We start from the raw sequence: 17,328 nt of genomic DNA, 5'->3' as shown, positions 1-17,328 counted from the left end.
ATTTGAAGCGAGAATACGATTGTCGTTTGCGCTCGATCGATGTCGGCTGGCTTAATTTATTCTTATTTCAATCGTCGCCGCAATAAGGTTTCTTAATTGTGCGAGAGACGTTAATGCCCTACTTTCGCGCCCTCGAGTTGCCCGCAATTACTTTCACCCCGTGCCATTATCGCAGCGACGCGAGTCGATGGTTAATACATCGAATATTAATGCATTACTATAGCACCCAGATACACTCGTGTGGATTATACGGAAAGCTTAAATATCACCGTATATACCTGCACACATTCGTATATACTGGCATTTAAAGATATTGAATATTCGCGGAGCTTTGTTCGTTCTTCAGTTCACTCTTTATAAAGTTTCATGCATCTTTTATTCTTTAAATGATTTAAATCAATTAGAAACTTTAGCTTTAACTTAAACGCTACGAGAATCTATGAAGAATCATTCTAAAGACCAATGATTTTATATAGCAATATGTTCTCACTGTGATATAGTTGATAATATTAATTCTATTTTTTTTTTTTTTAATAATAACTAATTTTAAAATTATCCGCGTCTAAAAGATCTTACATATTTCGTTATCTTTTTTTTTTTTTTTTATTTTGCGACGATAATAAGGGGCGATAATAAACGCCGAGGTCTTGGATATTAAAATCTCTCTCCTCAAAAGTCCTCAAGTATCTCCTCGGGAACGGGTGGAAGTGGTACTTCTGGTATTGTTTGCTGGGCCGGCTCGAATCCTCCTAATTAGAAAATTCTCGTCGCGATCTCGTCGTGTGCGCCTTCTTTCTCCGGTGAACCTTTTTATTATACGAGGGCGTAACAAGGGCCGAGGGTGCCTTAGTAATTATTATTCAAATATTTTCCTTTGCCCGTGCCCGCCGCATTAATATTTACAATGCCTTCCCGTCGGCCAACCCTCTAGCCGGGGCTGCTGATCGAGAAAAGAGTTCGCGGTTCAAGCAGACGTTTTCACTTTTTTTTCTTTTTATCTCACGTCCCAAAACTGATATATTTATTAAAAAATATCGCATTTGAAATATATTTTGACGCGTCTTTTTATTGCATTGAATCAATAAAATAAAGATAGAAATAATATAAAATAAGTAATTTCACGGTCTTTGCAAAATAATTTTCTCCGGACTATCTTAATAACTTCATGTTTTAATAAAAATAGATACTAGAACGTTGAGAGACATTTTGAGAGAGAGAGAGATTTAAACGTTAATTATAAAATCATTGAAATTGTCATACAAATTAAAAACGAACGTAGGAAACGATGCCTTTATTAATAATCGATAAATTTTAAGAATTTAAAGTTTCGCTTCTGACTCTTTTAATTTCTTTTCTTCTTATGTTTCTCGCAGTTAACCCTAAGTCACTTCTACGAAACTGACGTAAAATCAATTAAAGCGTTTATATCTTGTCACTCGATAGCTAAGAAACTGCTTCGCGCAAGGTCAATCTCCTTCCGCGACAGAAAGAGAATCGCCGAGTGGCTTTTCCATGAGCGGTATATACCCGGGGCTATTGCATTAAAGTTGCATCACGTTGCGACGTCCGCGTATAAGTTAGGTTCACGAGGTGCGCGCATGCATAAGTGAGGCGGCGCGTTCGCCCGCCGAAGAGGCATGATTCTAGCCGCGTCTGACGGTTGTAACAAGCCGCGCGTCGCTGCACCGTTAGGCGAACTCAACCCCGTCTACAATTCCTGGTGGAGAAAACGAACCCCCTCGTACTAACCTAACGATGTGCCAACAAAACGCGGATAAAGAGACGAGGAACGTAAGCAGATCGAGGGCAAAGCTGACGAGCGTTACACGCGAAGACGGAATAAAAAGGTAGGGTGCTTCGGCGAAGAAACGGAACCGAAGGGAAAAGAGGCCGGGGGGGAGGAGAGAGGGGGACGACAGGGGGAGAAGACAAATACGCGAGGCACGACGAAACACGACGGAGCGAAGCTGAGAGTAGCCGGTCATGAAGACGGTTTTCCTCCCCCCCGTCGTCTTCGAAAAGAAGGAGTCTCGCCCTCCCTTAATTATCCGACTGACAATTATTTTTAACGACTTCGCGATATCTTAACGAGACCTAATCCGCCGACGTGGCGTCCGTTAAAAAGAAAGAAGCCGAGGGGAGAGAGGATCGGAGAAGACGCGCCATAAGGGGTGTCTCCTTACCGCTCCTTTTTAATCCCTTGCTGAAATCTCTTATTACTCTGCCGTAACATTCTTGACGGTGGTCTACCCTCCGGAAAGATTCCGAAGGACCCCGCTCTTCTTACGGCTGACTTTGTAACGGCGACACGGATCCGCGCCGTGCAATTAAGGGGCGAATAATAATAATCCTCGTGGCGAATTGAGATTCACTATTGTCGTTTTCTCTTATTTGAACGCCGAAGAGAATCTCGGAATTTTTTTCTCTTTTTCTTTTTTCTTCCCGTAATTTACAATATCTAAGCGAGAGTTCAAGTACGATCGTGTTTAAAAATAAACTACTAAATCTCGTGTCGGAATAAATCCTAAATAATTGCATTACGTTTACATGTAAAAAAAAAAAAAAAATAACATCAAAAAGTAGCGTTCAATTTTCGCACAAAAATACAAATTAATTGCTTGCGTCATGACGCATCGTCAGCTCAATTTTGCAATTAAATTCCATCGCTGACTATTATTTTCAGACCTTGATTTGTTATGGATTTAAAAATCAAGGTGCTTCCCATAAGAAGAGCGTAATTACTCAAAATCGTTGGAAACGTATATTACCCTGAACTTAACGCAAACAGCAGGAGAAGTCTATTAGCTGATCGCGGCAGCGATCACGTGAGAGCGTCCACTCCCATTTTCGATCCCCATTACCGTACGGTAATCGTCTAATAATTGAAGTGAGGTAATTACCACACGATAGGCTACTTCCCACGTCCGGCGCGCCTGGCTCATTAAGTCGTCGCTTAATGATAGTCGCGATCGGTCAGTCCCTGCCCGGTACGGCCACGGCAAAATGCGTAGTCATAACACTCGGCGCCGCATTAGTTGATCCCGTTTCGTTATTTATCGCCGAAGAAGCCGGGGGTTTCTGCTCTTCCGCGTTAAGCGAAATCCAATGACGCGCCATTAGTCGCGTACCCGTATTCATTCGCGGCCGCGGCATCGCGCGAAATGAAGACGTTCAAGCCGCAATGGCGTGGATCCGAGCTGCGCGATTCGTTTGTTGAATGCCGCCGCATCTCCGCTCGTCGAGATAAACGAAATCCTAACGAGAATCGCGCCCGGGCAGTTCGAGCACACGGAACGGATCCTACCCGCGGGTTACATTATCGCGCCAGGGTCAACGATGCTCAACGCCGATGCGTATTTATAGAGCTAAATACCAAAGTGCTACCGGATATACACCGCTGCCTCAAGTCCACTTGTCACTAAGGATTACTCGTGTTCCCACTGAGCCTAGCCTGCGACGCTTTGGGCAGGGGCGCATTAGAGGGAATAAACTTTGATGGCGAGCAGATTCTCACAGCGCGCAATCGAACAGTGCGTTAGATCGCAATCTCGCGAACAATAAATTAATCGAGATTTTTTAGACGCGGAATTTATTCATTTATTTATTATAAAACTTGTCAGAAATGGTTGCTCGATATTTGTTAATGTTTCTGTTGATAATAAGGGCCTCATTAAATAATTGAAAAAAAAAAGAACAGAAATAATCGGCAGATATAAGATTTTAAGATTGAAGCCTGTCTTTTTCTTTCGACAATAAAAGTGATGGGAACGAGTGAATCGATCCAAGATTCATGCAAATAAATTTAAGTGTTGACGAAGTTTCGCATCTCCACAAATGCGCCCCTGTCTCTTTAGGGGGCTCTGGTAACCCTTCGTGCCGGGCCCGCCGCGGCTCTACATTTAAATAATTAAAGATCCGCCGGGACGGATGGACGCATGGACTCGTCGTATTAATGGGATAATCGAGCGTTCAACGTCGACCGAGAAGCAACGACTTGCATGAGAGGAAAGGAGGGAAAGAGATCGGTGGTGGTGGTGATGGTGGTGGACGGGTGATAATGATTTTATAGTCAGCTGAACTGTCTGGGGGAGGGGGGGTGTGAGACAATTGACTCGATAATACGGGTCTTCCTGCCTGGCACCCGTTGATACCGACGGCGAATCAAGTGCGAACACCCGACTAAGAGAGAAAGAGCGAGAATCAACGAGAGAAAGAGAGAGAGAGAGAGAGAAAGAGAGTAAGAGCGAGAGAGAGAGACCGAAGGACAAGGATAAATGTTCCGTTCGCTAATGACCCCGGTGCCTCTTTAGGGACGGCTTCTCGACTTAGGCTACCGGTCGAAGACCTCTCCACCTCTTCGTCAGATGCCGAGAAATCAAGTACCTGACAGCGAACTCCACCTTCTGGCTCCCGGTGCATCCTCGTCGCGTCCGGAGGCGCGATGCTGCGAGTGATTCGTCACTTGTACCCGGAGTTCGAGATTTAAAAGGCTCGTTGATGCGCTTGATCTAGATATCTGTTAGAGTTACAATGCGCACTTGATCGAAATGCGACAGCCGTGAAAGTAAAAAGTAACGAGATCAATTAAAGGAGACGGGTCAAATCTACAGGAAATAATGTACGATTTGATGTGAAAGTCAAGTTATCAAAAAGTGGCCACGTACAAATCTATGGGCATTTGTATCACCATTCGTAAAAAGTATCCGCTTCACGCTACTATATTATATGACAGACACAAATGCCGAAGGAACACCTGCCTCCGGCCACACACGAATCTCGTATCTCGCGCGTACGTCTCTGAGATTAAGTGCTATCCAGCAACATTGACGTCGCTATAATCATTTAACGTGTCTGATTCGACAGTGATATGCGACTGATCACTAATTATAAGCGTAAAAAAACGTAAAGAAGTAAAGTTGATGCTGTAACTAAACACCGATTATGCTAATATAAAGATATTATGCGTAATTTATTTTTTATACAAATTACTTAGCAAAGTTTGTCAAAGAAAAATAAATAAAATATTGGAACTCTGTAATCTTATCGAGAGGAAGATTCAGAATAACACAAAGAAGAAAAAAAAAGAAAAAAAAAATCCTTCAGGAAAAAAAAAGGGACATCCGCTTTCGCGTGTGGAGGGCCTGAGCGAGTGCAAAAATAGCCTCGAGACACGTCAATAATTAATTAACGGAATTTATCGATACGCCGGCGCCGTTATCTTGTCCGATATGCGTACGAAGCGATTTCGTGGCCGCACCGCGAGATAAGCCGCCGTCAATTCACTTGGGCCTGCCTCGTTCGCGTGGAAATTACGACTTCCTTGTGATTCCCGACATCCAACATTTTCTGAGGGGAACCCGCTTACATCGAGCATCGCCCAGGTATTAAAGTCGATCGGACGAGCAGGTGACTTTGGGACGCTCGTCCAGTCTTTGAGCATACGAGCGTATCACTTTGTTTACGCTCCGAGAAAATTTATTTCGCACAGCGAATTTCAAACGATAATTAAGCAAAAGTATTTTTTTAATTATTCGCTAATTTATACTTTAATTTTTAATTTAAATACTTAATTCTTGTAATTGTATTATTATCAAATCGAACACAAAATGTAACGTTAAATTAAAGTTAAAGAGTGACGGGAAAGTTACTTCGTGAATTAATTATTATTAGTCCACAGTGAATTTCTAGTCGCAGAGGTGTAAGATAAGCGAAGTGCTATAACGATTGCCAAATGTTCGAGTGAGTTATATGACATCTCTCGTGACACTTCTTAGAAATGTCTCCACGCCGTGGGTTAATTACAAGAATGGCTATCGCGAATTCTCCGAATACGGCCGAGGCGAAGTATCATCGCCGTAGCTTACCTCCTCGCCGTCGTTTTAATCGGGATTGACCTGTTTTTAACGAAGCCTCGCTCGCCGCACTCCGCGCCTGCAAAGCCATTGATCCTGTGGTGTGCCGGGACACGATTTCGACCGTGTCCTCGGGTCCCACATTGGACCCTGGGCCTCCCCCTCCCCTCCCCCTTCCCCCGACATTGGACCTTGACGTCTTAAGCGTGGGGTGAGGCGGCCATCGGGAGAGATAACGAAATTAGCCCGGCCGCTAATTTATTTCCTAATTCCCGCGCGAGCGGAGGTGTGAAACAGTCGTTCCGGGCCATGGTATCCACGATAACGGGTCTGGATGAGGAATAAAAAAAAGAAGAGGATTCCTTCTCGTACGTGGTCGGTCGGTATACGGCGGACGCGAGAAAGAAAAAGTCCCTGGAGAACTGAAGAGACGAGAGAAAGAGAAAGAGAGAGCGAAAGGCACGGCAGAGAAAGCGCGGGAGAAGCGACGGGCGAAATGAGAGAGAAAGAGAGAAAAAGAGAGAGAGAAAGAGAGAGAACGGGCGAGGAGGAGATAATGCGAAGGCAGGAATGCACGCCCACGTTCACGACGTGTTTTCCTATGTACGTGTGCGGTGGTCACCATGTGAGAACGCGCTAGCGTGCACACGTGGAATGCACCGTTGTGCATACTTCGCGTAACGGGCAGTTATGGACTCACCGCCGATCTTCCCTACGGCACCGGCTTCCCCCCTTCGGCGAGATCACTCTCCGCAAAGTCGTGATTTCACCCGCGATGCACTCTGACGGATCGGAGCGGGCGCGCGCGTCGCGCTCCGTTTAAGATTCCACGTTAATCTGGATCACCGTTTAACCGGCGATTAAACGGTGCCGGGCGGATTCTCGCGCAAAGTGGCGAACGTCGAGATTTGCATATTCGCCGTATGGGAAAACCGATCGCGTTTATTACCTCAAGCGATGCGAAATATCTCCAATATACCATACCGAGACCCGAGATGCATTCCGACCGCGGGCTCTTTCTCTTATTTTCTATTGCGTCACATTCCTTTAACGTGAAGGAGATAACGATAATAAGAATATACTCTCCACCGATGTCATTATATTTATCGGCCATTATTCGCGTAGACGACGTTGGGAAAAAGAGAGAGCGAAATAAATATGATTCAATGCCGTTAATAAAAATATTACCTCTAAGATTCAACCAATTTGCGCGTCAATTTGATTCTCTTTGCAATCGTCGATCTGCGAAAATAGCTGTCACTCGACATGCCACTTCGAAACGGTGACAGTGACGCACATGACGGATTGCGTTTTTCCGCACGCACCTCCCGAACGGCCGTTAAAATTCCTGAACGCGCTAACTAATGACATTCTCGATTATTCTTGTTCGACGGTCCTCAAATGCGAGTTTATGACCGTCAGGATATACAGACTCATATCTACCAACAGAATTCAGGTATTGGCTCTGACACGGAAACTCGCTCGTAAATTCCCGCCGAACAAATTTCCAGCATATGTCGTAGCAATCTTCAGCCCCAGCGGTTCTCACACGTGAGAAATTATTAAAGGGCTCGGCTTCTCAAATTTAATTAAAAGAGCAATTTAATTAATAAGACTACGCATTACGAAATTTGTAACAGCAATTATTTTAGAAAATTATATTGTAATTATCAATCGCGGAGCTTAAAAAAAAAACCGAAAATAAATAATAAAAATTTGTATCATCATACAAATAATTAATGTAATAATTTAAATCACATATATTCCAAATGTTGATCATTACCATTTACAAACGAAAAAAAAAAGACAGACAGCTTTATGCTTTACTACGTTCTCCAGTGAAATTTGTTTCAAATCAAAACTCTCTGTGCGTATTGAGCACCGTGCGGGCTCTATTAGTATCACGGTCAGAATAATTCCCAGCGCAAAGGATTAAAGCATAGAGTGGCATGCTGAAATTAAATAATGAGAGCCCGACGCAATGACGATCACTGGGGACTTGGGAGCGGCCGGCAATCAGAATCTCGCGCGGGCGCGCTGGTCACACATTTAAACAAAACACACATCGCGATGGTACCGAGGTACTACTATCTCAATCCGTACGCAAATGAGCCCCATCCGAGAAGACGAGACGAAAGCGATGCGCGTGCAAGGGACGCGCGGGCGTGTGCGTATCTTCTCCGCGCGCGCGCGCGCGTGCGAAGGCTCCGACCCGCCGAAGAGGAGAAGGTGACGGAGGACGGAAAAGGGAGGACGAATCAAAGCCACTCAAAGAAATAACCAGAGCTCATTAAGAGTAATAATCCCTCTCCTCGATCGTTTCGATTGTTTCAAGGGTGTCGCACGAAGATCGTCCGGCCGCCGCCGCGCGTTATATATTTAAAACAATCTTCCTTATTATGTACCTTCGTCGGATGCCCTCGCGCAACGCAAGGGCCGACGGCGAAGGAGGAAGTCTAACGACTAAAGAAATCACGTCGTTTAGCGACCGCCGTTTCCTACAGCTGAGTTATGCCGCGCGGGATGCAGCGGGACGAAAGAAGGAAAAAAAGAAAAAATGACAAAAAAAAAACGTCATTGTTCATCGACCCTGGATGCCCGATCGCGGGAAAGATGATTTATCGGGGATATTTTTAGAATTCCCGAGTGCCACGCGATGGCGCAAATTTATCAGTTTGATTACTTTTAATCGATAACGAGAATGTTTTTTTTTTCCGGATATATAAAAATCTTTATATACGTACATATATATTTATATCGAGCACTCGTACGAATCAACGAAAAATAATTTTAATAAACCGCAGCTAAGTCATCCGGCCATCATTCCGGACGGTGTATTATTTAAAAAAGAAATGCTCGTCCAGCGGAGTGTACAAAATAAATAAGAGATGATAATTTCGTAAGAATCCGCGCGGCTTAAGTTGAACTTGAGCAATGGCTTGTGATTTTTGCGTTCCGCGCATAACGATATTCTAATTCCACAATAATGCCCGTCGTTCGCCGTCTACGCGTTATTTGCGATGTGAGCGCTCGATGACCATTATTCAGCCGATTATATCAAGCAAGAAGAGCCGTGCTGCCTCCGAGACCGCGGACAAGCGGAGTCCGTGGGCCGGCGGTAATGAATTTGCCACATTCCCGTGAACGCTGCGGGGCCGTAAAGGGAGCAGACGGGGCCGGCCAGAACTATACGCCGTGTCCAATGTTGTTGCGCTAATCCCCTATTTATCCGTAACACTTTTCTCCCTTCTTTACTGCGCGCGGCCGTGCCTCCTCTTTTCCGAGAAGGGCTCTTTCGATGGCGGAACATAAAAACGCGGATTATTTGCTCGGCCGATCGAGGTGAACCATAATCCACGTGAGCGCGAGATACGCGAGAGCGAAGGAACGAGGTAACCGGGAGAGGCGGACAGATAGAAAGAGGAGTGTTAGTCAAACAGTGGATTGCCGTGCGTGTGCCAGGGATTCTCATTAGGCGACAAAGAGAAAACGGAACCGGGCCCTGGTAATCCAGTCCCGTAGTTTAATAACTATCAATTCCACGCTGACGTTGAGAGACGAAACGGAGGAATAAGAGAGAAAAGGAGAGCAAGGGAGATAGAGAAAGAGAGAAAGAGAGAGAGTGATCTCGTCCCCGTCGCTCTCCTCGTCTTCCTTGTCCTCCTCCCACCAGCTCTGATAATTACAACCGAGCGTCCAGCGAATGAACAGGGGTATCATTAACACTTCCTGCCTCGTAACGACTCCTCATCTGATACACGATACGCGCGATATAGCCGCGCGCGTCACTGCGTAAACCTGTCAACCCGTCTAATCGACGTCGACGCGCCGCGTCCTTCCCTCGGTCCTCGCGATCGCGCACACGTTGCATCACACATCCGATTAAATAGCTGAACTAGTTTGACGGCGTATTTCACGCTGTCCCGTCCGCTTCCTTGGCTAACATTTTCAGACAATAAAAGAGAGAAAAAAGAGGGAAAAAAAAGAAAAAAAAAAAGAATTGCAAGAGAAAGAAAGAGAGCAATATCCCGCGGCACGTGATCCTGATATTAGAATTAATCATCCGTCGTATACCTCGGGAGCCTCTCGATACCACGGATCTCGGACTATCGGACTATCCGCCCGGTCCCTCGAGATAGCCGCAAGAATTATCCCGTCAATGTGCATCGGCCCGCGGGCCTGCTAATAACTACCAATTTACCTGTCTCGCTCGGGCGAAAACAGGTTCCGCATAAATTCTCCTCCGTTTAAAGCGGAGATGCTATTATGACAACTAAGTTGGCACAAATCAATTACGCGCGAATGTGTCAGCTTCGCTATCTGTTCCTAACGAAACTCTAACAGCTTGTGGAATACCATATTCTTTTTAAGTTGAACGTCGAACGCACGAATTTATTGATATTAAAACAACTTACCAATTCTGCATGAACTACTGCGGGATGTCTCCTTCGATGGCAGAGTATTATCTGAAACAGAAAGAATGAAATTAATATTCTGTTTTATTCGATGTCTTATTTAGCGCGTATTATTTATCGTACCGCGCATCGTCCCCCCCTTCTCCCCACGCTTCCCGCACCTATAGCAGTTTTTACGATTAAAATTAAGAAGCGCAACGAACGATCACTCGTATAAATTTATGTTCTCGATCATCATCTCTCTGTCATCCTCGACGCCGATTAACTCGATTACGATCACTGGCGGTCGCAGGGGAGGCGCGGGACATATTAATTAAATATTAAAATTATATTGATAGGATAATAATCTCGCGATAAGCGTCGGAAATAATCGTGCAATCGCAAAGAATTTTTCATATATAATTTAGATACATGCGACGCAATAATTAAAAATTAATTTATTATTAGGACAAAGTGCCGCCCGTCTATTCTAACGAGAGCCGATTGTAATTTGGTTTCAGTAGCGGCTGCGGGCTTGAGCGGCGGTCTACTCGGGAACGCTATGATGCCGCTGCACGTGGAGGGAAGCTCACAGGTGCAGGTGCCACGGGCCCTGATGCAAGCGTTCCTGCAGCAGGATCCGAATCATCCGGGTCTAGAAACGGTCCGCTTACCGGCTCCGCCGTCCGCCGACGAGAACGGGCCCCCTCAACATTGTCGCGAGATCGAAACCGAGCTGTGCCTCGTATGTCGCCGTTGTGGCCGCGCGTACCCGCAAGAATCGTCGCTGCTGGCGCACCAGCGGTCCTGCTACCTGGGTAATCAACAGCGTCGAGGCGCTCTGCGCCTCGTTCAAGCGCGTTACGCCTGCTCGTTGTGCGAGCCCAACATGTCGACGCGCACCTACGCCACGGTGAGTGAGTGGCGTCGCCATGCCGAGACGCTACAGCATCGAGCGCGCCACGAATCTGTTCAAGACCGCCAGCAGCAACACCACCAGCAGCAGCAGCAGCAGCAACAGCAATATGACAGCGGCGCGCAATCCGGCGAGGAAACGAATCCGCTTACCGACGAGATGGAGGACGTCGTCAATCAGATCACCCTTTTGGCGGCACGCGCGGCCGCCGAGAGCACGACTGGTCAGTCACAAACCAGCGATAGGGCCGGCAGCCAGGATAACAACAATGGACCGGACGCCAAACGGCAGAAGCTGGTGCAAGAGGTCACCGCCCTCGCAGGTGCACGTTAAACACCACACGGGGATTGATCTACTATCTCTCTCGAAGTACGGGAAAGTGGCACGCGAAAATGGTACCAAGTAACAATAGAAACCGATTGCAAGAGCAAGGTCTGACAGAAGACGGGCAAAAAAAAGACAAAAAGAGAAAGAGAGAGAAAGAGAGAGAGAGACGAAAACCTATGGACGTCGCTTGGAGCAGATCGGGCTCGAGGACGTCGCAGTGAACGAGCCAATGTTCCTAACCGGCGATGAACGGGCAAAGACACGGGTGTACATCTCGATGGAGTACCCGTAGGGGGTACTCGCCCCCATGGCGGTAGGAGAGGGGGCAGGAAAGGGAGGCACATTACTCAGGCACGAACGGCGGACGGTCATTGGTTTTCTCTCTTAATTTCGTCGTTTATGCACCGCCAGCACACAACCATCCTCCACCGCTTCCCTGCCCCCTGACCCCGCAGCTCCGATTCGCCTATTATTTTTGTAACGCGAATCCCGCGCAGCGCGCGCCGTGATGATGCGCGCTCTCCAAAGTTCCTCTCGTAGCACGAAAAAAAAAAAGTGAAAAAGAAAAAAAAGAATAATAATTAAAAGAAAAAAAAAAAAAAAATAATAAAAAATGAAAACGAAAAGAAAGGTGGCAAAAGGATAGAGAGAGAGACTCGACGAAGACGAGCTAATCTGGTGAAATCGACTGAGGAACGATCGAACGAACACGATCGAGAAATCCTCTTTGCTGGTCAGCCAACAACCGGTCGCGGTCGGTCGAATGGTCGGTCGGTCGGTCGGTCGATCAGTCAGCGGCTCGATCGGATCGAGCCGATCTTAAGGCGCACGTCTTGGAACGATGTGCGCGGCACGTTTCCAGGCAAGAAGAGTACGGGAAGTTCCGGAGGGAAAGTGCGTCGTGCGACGCGGAACGACGCGCGTCGAGGTGGGCTAACTTAAACGTTCCTATGTAAAGTAATAATAAAGATTTAAAGCAGAGTTACTAAGAAAAAAAAACAAGAAAAAAAAAAAATGAAAATGAAAGAAGATACAAGCGGACGCTATTAGGCGCGGCGTAAGTAGGGTAGATGGTGCGCGGCGCGCGAAACTGAAAACGCCGCCATCGTTACGAATACGTACGTACATATTCATATATATATAAATATACATATATATATACATCTATATATGCATATATATATGTACATATACATACATATATACATATATGTATATATATATATACATATAGATACCTGACTGTCTCTATCACTCTCTTTCTCGTTTGACGCGCGTGTGCACGTGGCTTTACCACGAATTTGTGTGCATGTAAACCCGTGTGCGTGCGATGCATGCGTACGTATGTATGTGTGTCGCGAATCGTTCAGCGACTTCGACGGCGATCGTGGACAAAAGTAATAAAAAGAGGAACGCTTTTCGGGAAAGCGACAGAAGGACGGAGAAAAAATTCAAGAACCACATACACACACGCAGACATAAGATACGACACGCCACACGTTACTCTTTCTCTGCCATTTTCCCCGTCATTTACAAAAATACGCATCCATACATACATGCATACATACACACACACCCGACAGACGCGCACTGTACACACGTGTATACACGGGCTTGGCACGTTTTTTTACATTCTTTATTTTTCACAATTTGATAAAAGAAAAAAGAAAGATGTAATTAGACGGCAGATGAAAAGAAGAAACGACGGTATATAAAGGCGGCATAATGAACCCCCGGTATGCCCGTCACCGACACGATTCGCGTGCACGAACGAGCAAGCAAGACCCAGAAACATGGTTCCTATATTTAATAAATTATATTTATTAACGCTAAAGAAATGATTAGTAACAACGTTAACGATAATAATACTATTAATAATAATAAGAGTAATAAAATAATAATAATGAAACTAGTAATAATAATGATAGTAATAACGATAGGCATTAGAGAGCTGTCGGTAGGCTATAACGATTATCGCTCAGCAAAGCTCGGTAATCGAACAACCGATTGACACACATCGACGCTCGAAATGGAGGGATAATAGAGGAGGTGGCTCGGCCATTGAAGGGATAGAATCTTAGCTCTATGTCCTCCAACCTTTCTCTCCCTCTTTTCCGAAGTCTCACGCGAGCAAATAATAAAAAAAAAAAAAAAAATGAAAGAAAGAAAGAAAGAAAGACACGTGTAAAAATCAAACGGTATTATAAACGTCTGGGAATCAAGTTGAAATCGTGTTCGCGTGTAACGTAACGTAATTATTTCGATTACAGGTATAATCAATTAAAAGTTTTATACCGGATAAATTCAAAACGCGAACAGTGATATAATCTGGAATTTTTTAACAGAACCAAGTAAATTTTAAATTTAGATACGGCAGTTAAGGACGGAAGTCTCGGAAGATAATCTCGCGCACGTTTAGGCAAAATGGTTTAAGAAATATTTGTCGAGACGTATGTCGTCCCAGATTGTAGATTGGGAAAGAGGGAAAAGAGAGATCTGCGTCGCTTCGAACAGCAACAAGAGGGTGTAAAATCGAGAACGACAAAAAATTCACTATTAGCCATAAGTTACGGATAATTTACGATTAAATTATAGAATATAAGGGGAAAGGAATGAAGGGGGGGGAGGGAAGGGAGGTACATGCGCGTCGATAGAAACGATACATAACACACAGACACACACTCACGCATATAGGTATGTATACAGAAGAGAAGTATATATGTATATATATATAAATGAAAAATGAAGTGAATGAATAAGAAAAAAAATATATATTTAAGTAGATAAAAAAAAATATATATATATATACATATATAAATATATATATATATGATGTTGTGACGTACTAGAATCCTCGCGGATTACTATCCGGAACGGTGACGTGTCTACACGCGTACGTACGTCGTGTTCCTCGCTCTAGGAGCTCACTCTAGAAGAAACGAAAGTTTGCGCATACAATACGGCGCGTATGCGAAGCTACAGAATGCCGGAAGTGCCACCGGAAGTGCAAAAAAAAAAGTAAGCAGAGAAAAAAAAATATCGCGGCGTGTTTTGTGCTGCAGTCTTGAATTTACGCGAATCATTAGGTTAAAAAAAAAAAAGAAAAGAAAAAAGGGTATACCGGAGAAAAAAGAAAAGGTGTCGCGTGGAAGGACGATGTGGAAGATGCCGGACAGAGAAATACACCGACGAATCAGCGCGTTCGTCTCTGGGAGTAAAGGGGGTCTCTCGAAGAAAGCACGGTGAGGGGTTTTGAGATTTTAGAATGTTAAAGAAAAAAAAAAACGTGGTCGTTAAAAGATCAAACGAAACGCGAAGTAATAACTATTCCTAAGGTACTAAGCAACTCTCGAGGTTCCTGTCTGCAAAAGATGCTTTTCTAACGTAACGTTGGTAACGACGATTATTAATATTATATTTGAATTATTATTATTATTATGATTATAGATTACGATATTATATTTACATATATGTGGTCATGTATTGATTATTATCTATATAAACGTTACAGCGTTGAACTAGCGTACATTTAAAACACACCCACACATTCCAAAACGTGACACGTGAGATACATTTTGCACAATACACCCGCATACATATGCATTTACACACGTAACCCCTACACACAACACACAACCAACACGTACTACCGAGAACACCTAATCGAATCGCTAATATCGAATTCAGCCGATCGTCTTTCCGACCGGCACGATCCACCTTTACAGGACGTACCGGGGAAAAAAAAAAAAAAGAGCCCAGAGCGGAATCTCTCTTCATATGAACCGATACCTCGCAAAATAAGACAATTAACGGGTGTGATCAAGTTCTAGAATTAATTAAGGCGATCGTCGCGAAATCCCGTGCGCGTGTTTGGCGACCGTATTGTCTTCAGGATCATTGCAAACGATAACTCTATCACTACCACTAGCACGAGGCAAGATGTTCCAAAAAAAAAATAATTAAATAAATAAATAAATAATTAAAAAAAAAAAAAAAAAAGCGCCCGGGACTTCAAAGCCGCGGCGCTAAGACTGTGAGAGAGAGAAGCGAAATTTATTTCCCTTCGCCGCGTTTCCTACATACGTATAGTAAAGTCATAGAGAGGCGATAAATGCACTTGAACGCACAAGACGATGCGCTTCAGCCGGTATCCATCGCGATCTTAATTCTTTTTCGAATTTGCTCGCGAGAGACAGAGGAGAGCGACGCGTTGTAAGGACCGTAACATTTATTAACACAGACACACGTAGCAGACAGATCGATAGCACGCATTCGCGCGTGCAGACACGCAACACACGCCCACGCCCACACGCACACACAGACAGAAACACGAGCATACGAACATAAGGACACACGTACACTGAAACCGAATTTTTGCGTATGAAACTCGGAGCTACACATCGCATACGAGCGTGACTCTCAAAACGCGGCTACGTACGTGCGCGTGTACGCAAAACCGGCGCGTCGGTTTTGGCGTTTTGAGTTTCGAGTACGGAGATTGCGTGATAGAGTAACCGAACCTCGCTAGCTGTTCCTAAAAATCAACAATGAGTGAGTGATAAGAGTGCGCGGATTATGTAATGGAGTGATGAGCTAAACGATACGAGAACGATATGAGGAAACGAATGCTATATACATATATATATTACTGCGTTGCGGAAGGATTTAAGCGCGGCCGACGTCACCGAAGCCGTTTTCCGTCGACACGCGGCCGCCCTCGCGTGGTTCAACAATCGGCGTAACCTCTCTCTCTCTCTCTAACTCGCAAGGCGCGAATGGGCGCGAGTCTTCGGCGCGCGCGGACACGAAGCGGGAACGCGAGGATCCACCGAGAATGCAACATTTTTACAGAGAAATTCTCGCGAAAGAGAGAGGCCGACCGATTGGAACAGTCCCGCGAACCTCCCGCTACACTTTCTATGCACTTGATGTAACAATAACCGTGGTATGCCGCCGCTCGAACGAGCGAATAATCGGAATATCTCGTCGGCAGGAACCGTCTCGGCGACGGAAAAGGCTGCGGTAATCGTCCAAAGTATTTTCATTTTTCTAATCTCGTTGAGTTTCTACAAAATATGTTGAACTGTGTCTATTTATTAACTCTATTGATTGCTATTGTGACTATTATTGCAATTATTATCACTATTGCGATTATTATTGTCATAATTATTATTATCATTATTATTATTACGTTATCACCCTATTATTATTATTAGTGCGATTATTATTATTATTGCCGATTAACTTGCGAATTTGTTCGTGCGGTACTTGATTGACTATTAATTAATAATGGATACTAATTGATAACGATAGCGACTAATTCTTGTGAGAGATTGGCATGTGTATATCTATATGTACTCACTGACGGGGCACCGTCAGCCGGGTGTAGGTCCGCACACCTACCGATGGCGCGGAGCACCCGAAACGCCGGCCCGGGCAACCTCGATGATGTTGGCGCCGCGCATCGGCTCGGTCCGCGATCGGCTAAGCGAGCGTGTGATCGAACAAAATCCGGAAGTCCATCTTAATAACGCCATCGACAGACGGGACAAGCGCCTCTCTTTGCGCCTCTCGCCGGGTCCTTTTTGTAAAACGCGGGGGCGCAAACAGATCGGCAAGAGTGTTGACGCGGAGACGTGTAAACGCATTTAAAAGTAACCGCCGGAACACCACGGGGTTTTTTTCAGCTCGAAGAAGAAAAAAAGAAAAAAAAAAAAAATGATAATTACACGCGTGTTTTATTTCGCGATGAAAGGCAGACGACGGAAAGATACGCGGCGTGATTTTCCGCGGCAAGATACGTTTCGCTGCGTTTCACCGTTACCCTCGTTAAATGCAC

At 45.0% G+C, this 17,328-nt stretch overlaps 1 protein-coding gene across 8 annotated transcripts in view; it reads left to right on the top strand.

Annotated features, from left to right (window-relative positions):
- The window catches only part of Zfh2 (Zn finger homeodomain 2), a 326,804-nt gene extending 311,316 nt beyond the window's left edge, over positions 1-15,488 (top strand). For 7 of the 8 annotated variants that reach the window (XM_070668235.1, XM_070668237.1, XM_070668236.1 and 4 more), the window contains one exon: positions 10,768-15,488. In XM_070668235.1, coding sequence (XP_070524336.1) covers positions 10,768-11,495 — 728 coding nt within the window. In that variant the 3' untranslated portion in view covers positions 11,496-15,488. The remainder of the gene's footprint in view (positions 1-10,767) is intronic. The other variant, XM_070668244.1, reaches the window with a different exon arrangement.
- The last annotated feature ends 1,840 nt before the right edge of the window (positions 15,489-17,328 follow it).

Source organism: Cardiocondyla obscurior, linkage group LG17 (genome assembly GCF_019399895.1).
Source record: "Cardiocondyla obscurior isolate alpha-2009 linkage group LG17, Cobs3.1, whole genome shotgun sequence".
Classification (NCBI taxonomy): Eukaryota; Metazoa; Arthropoda; class Insecta; order Hymenoptera; family Formicidae; genus Cardiocondyla; species Cardiocondyla obscurior.
This window is presented reverse-complemented; position numbering and strand designations above follow the sequence as displayed.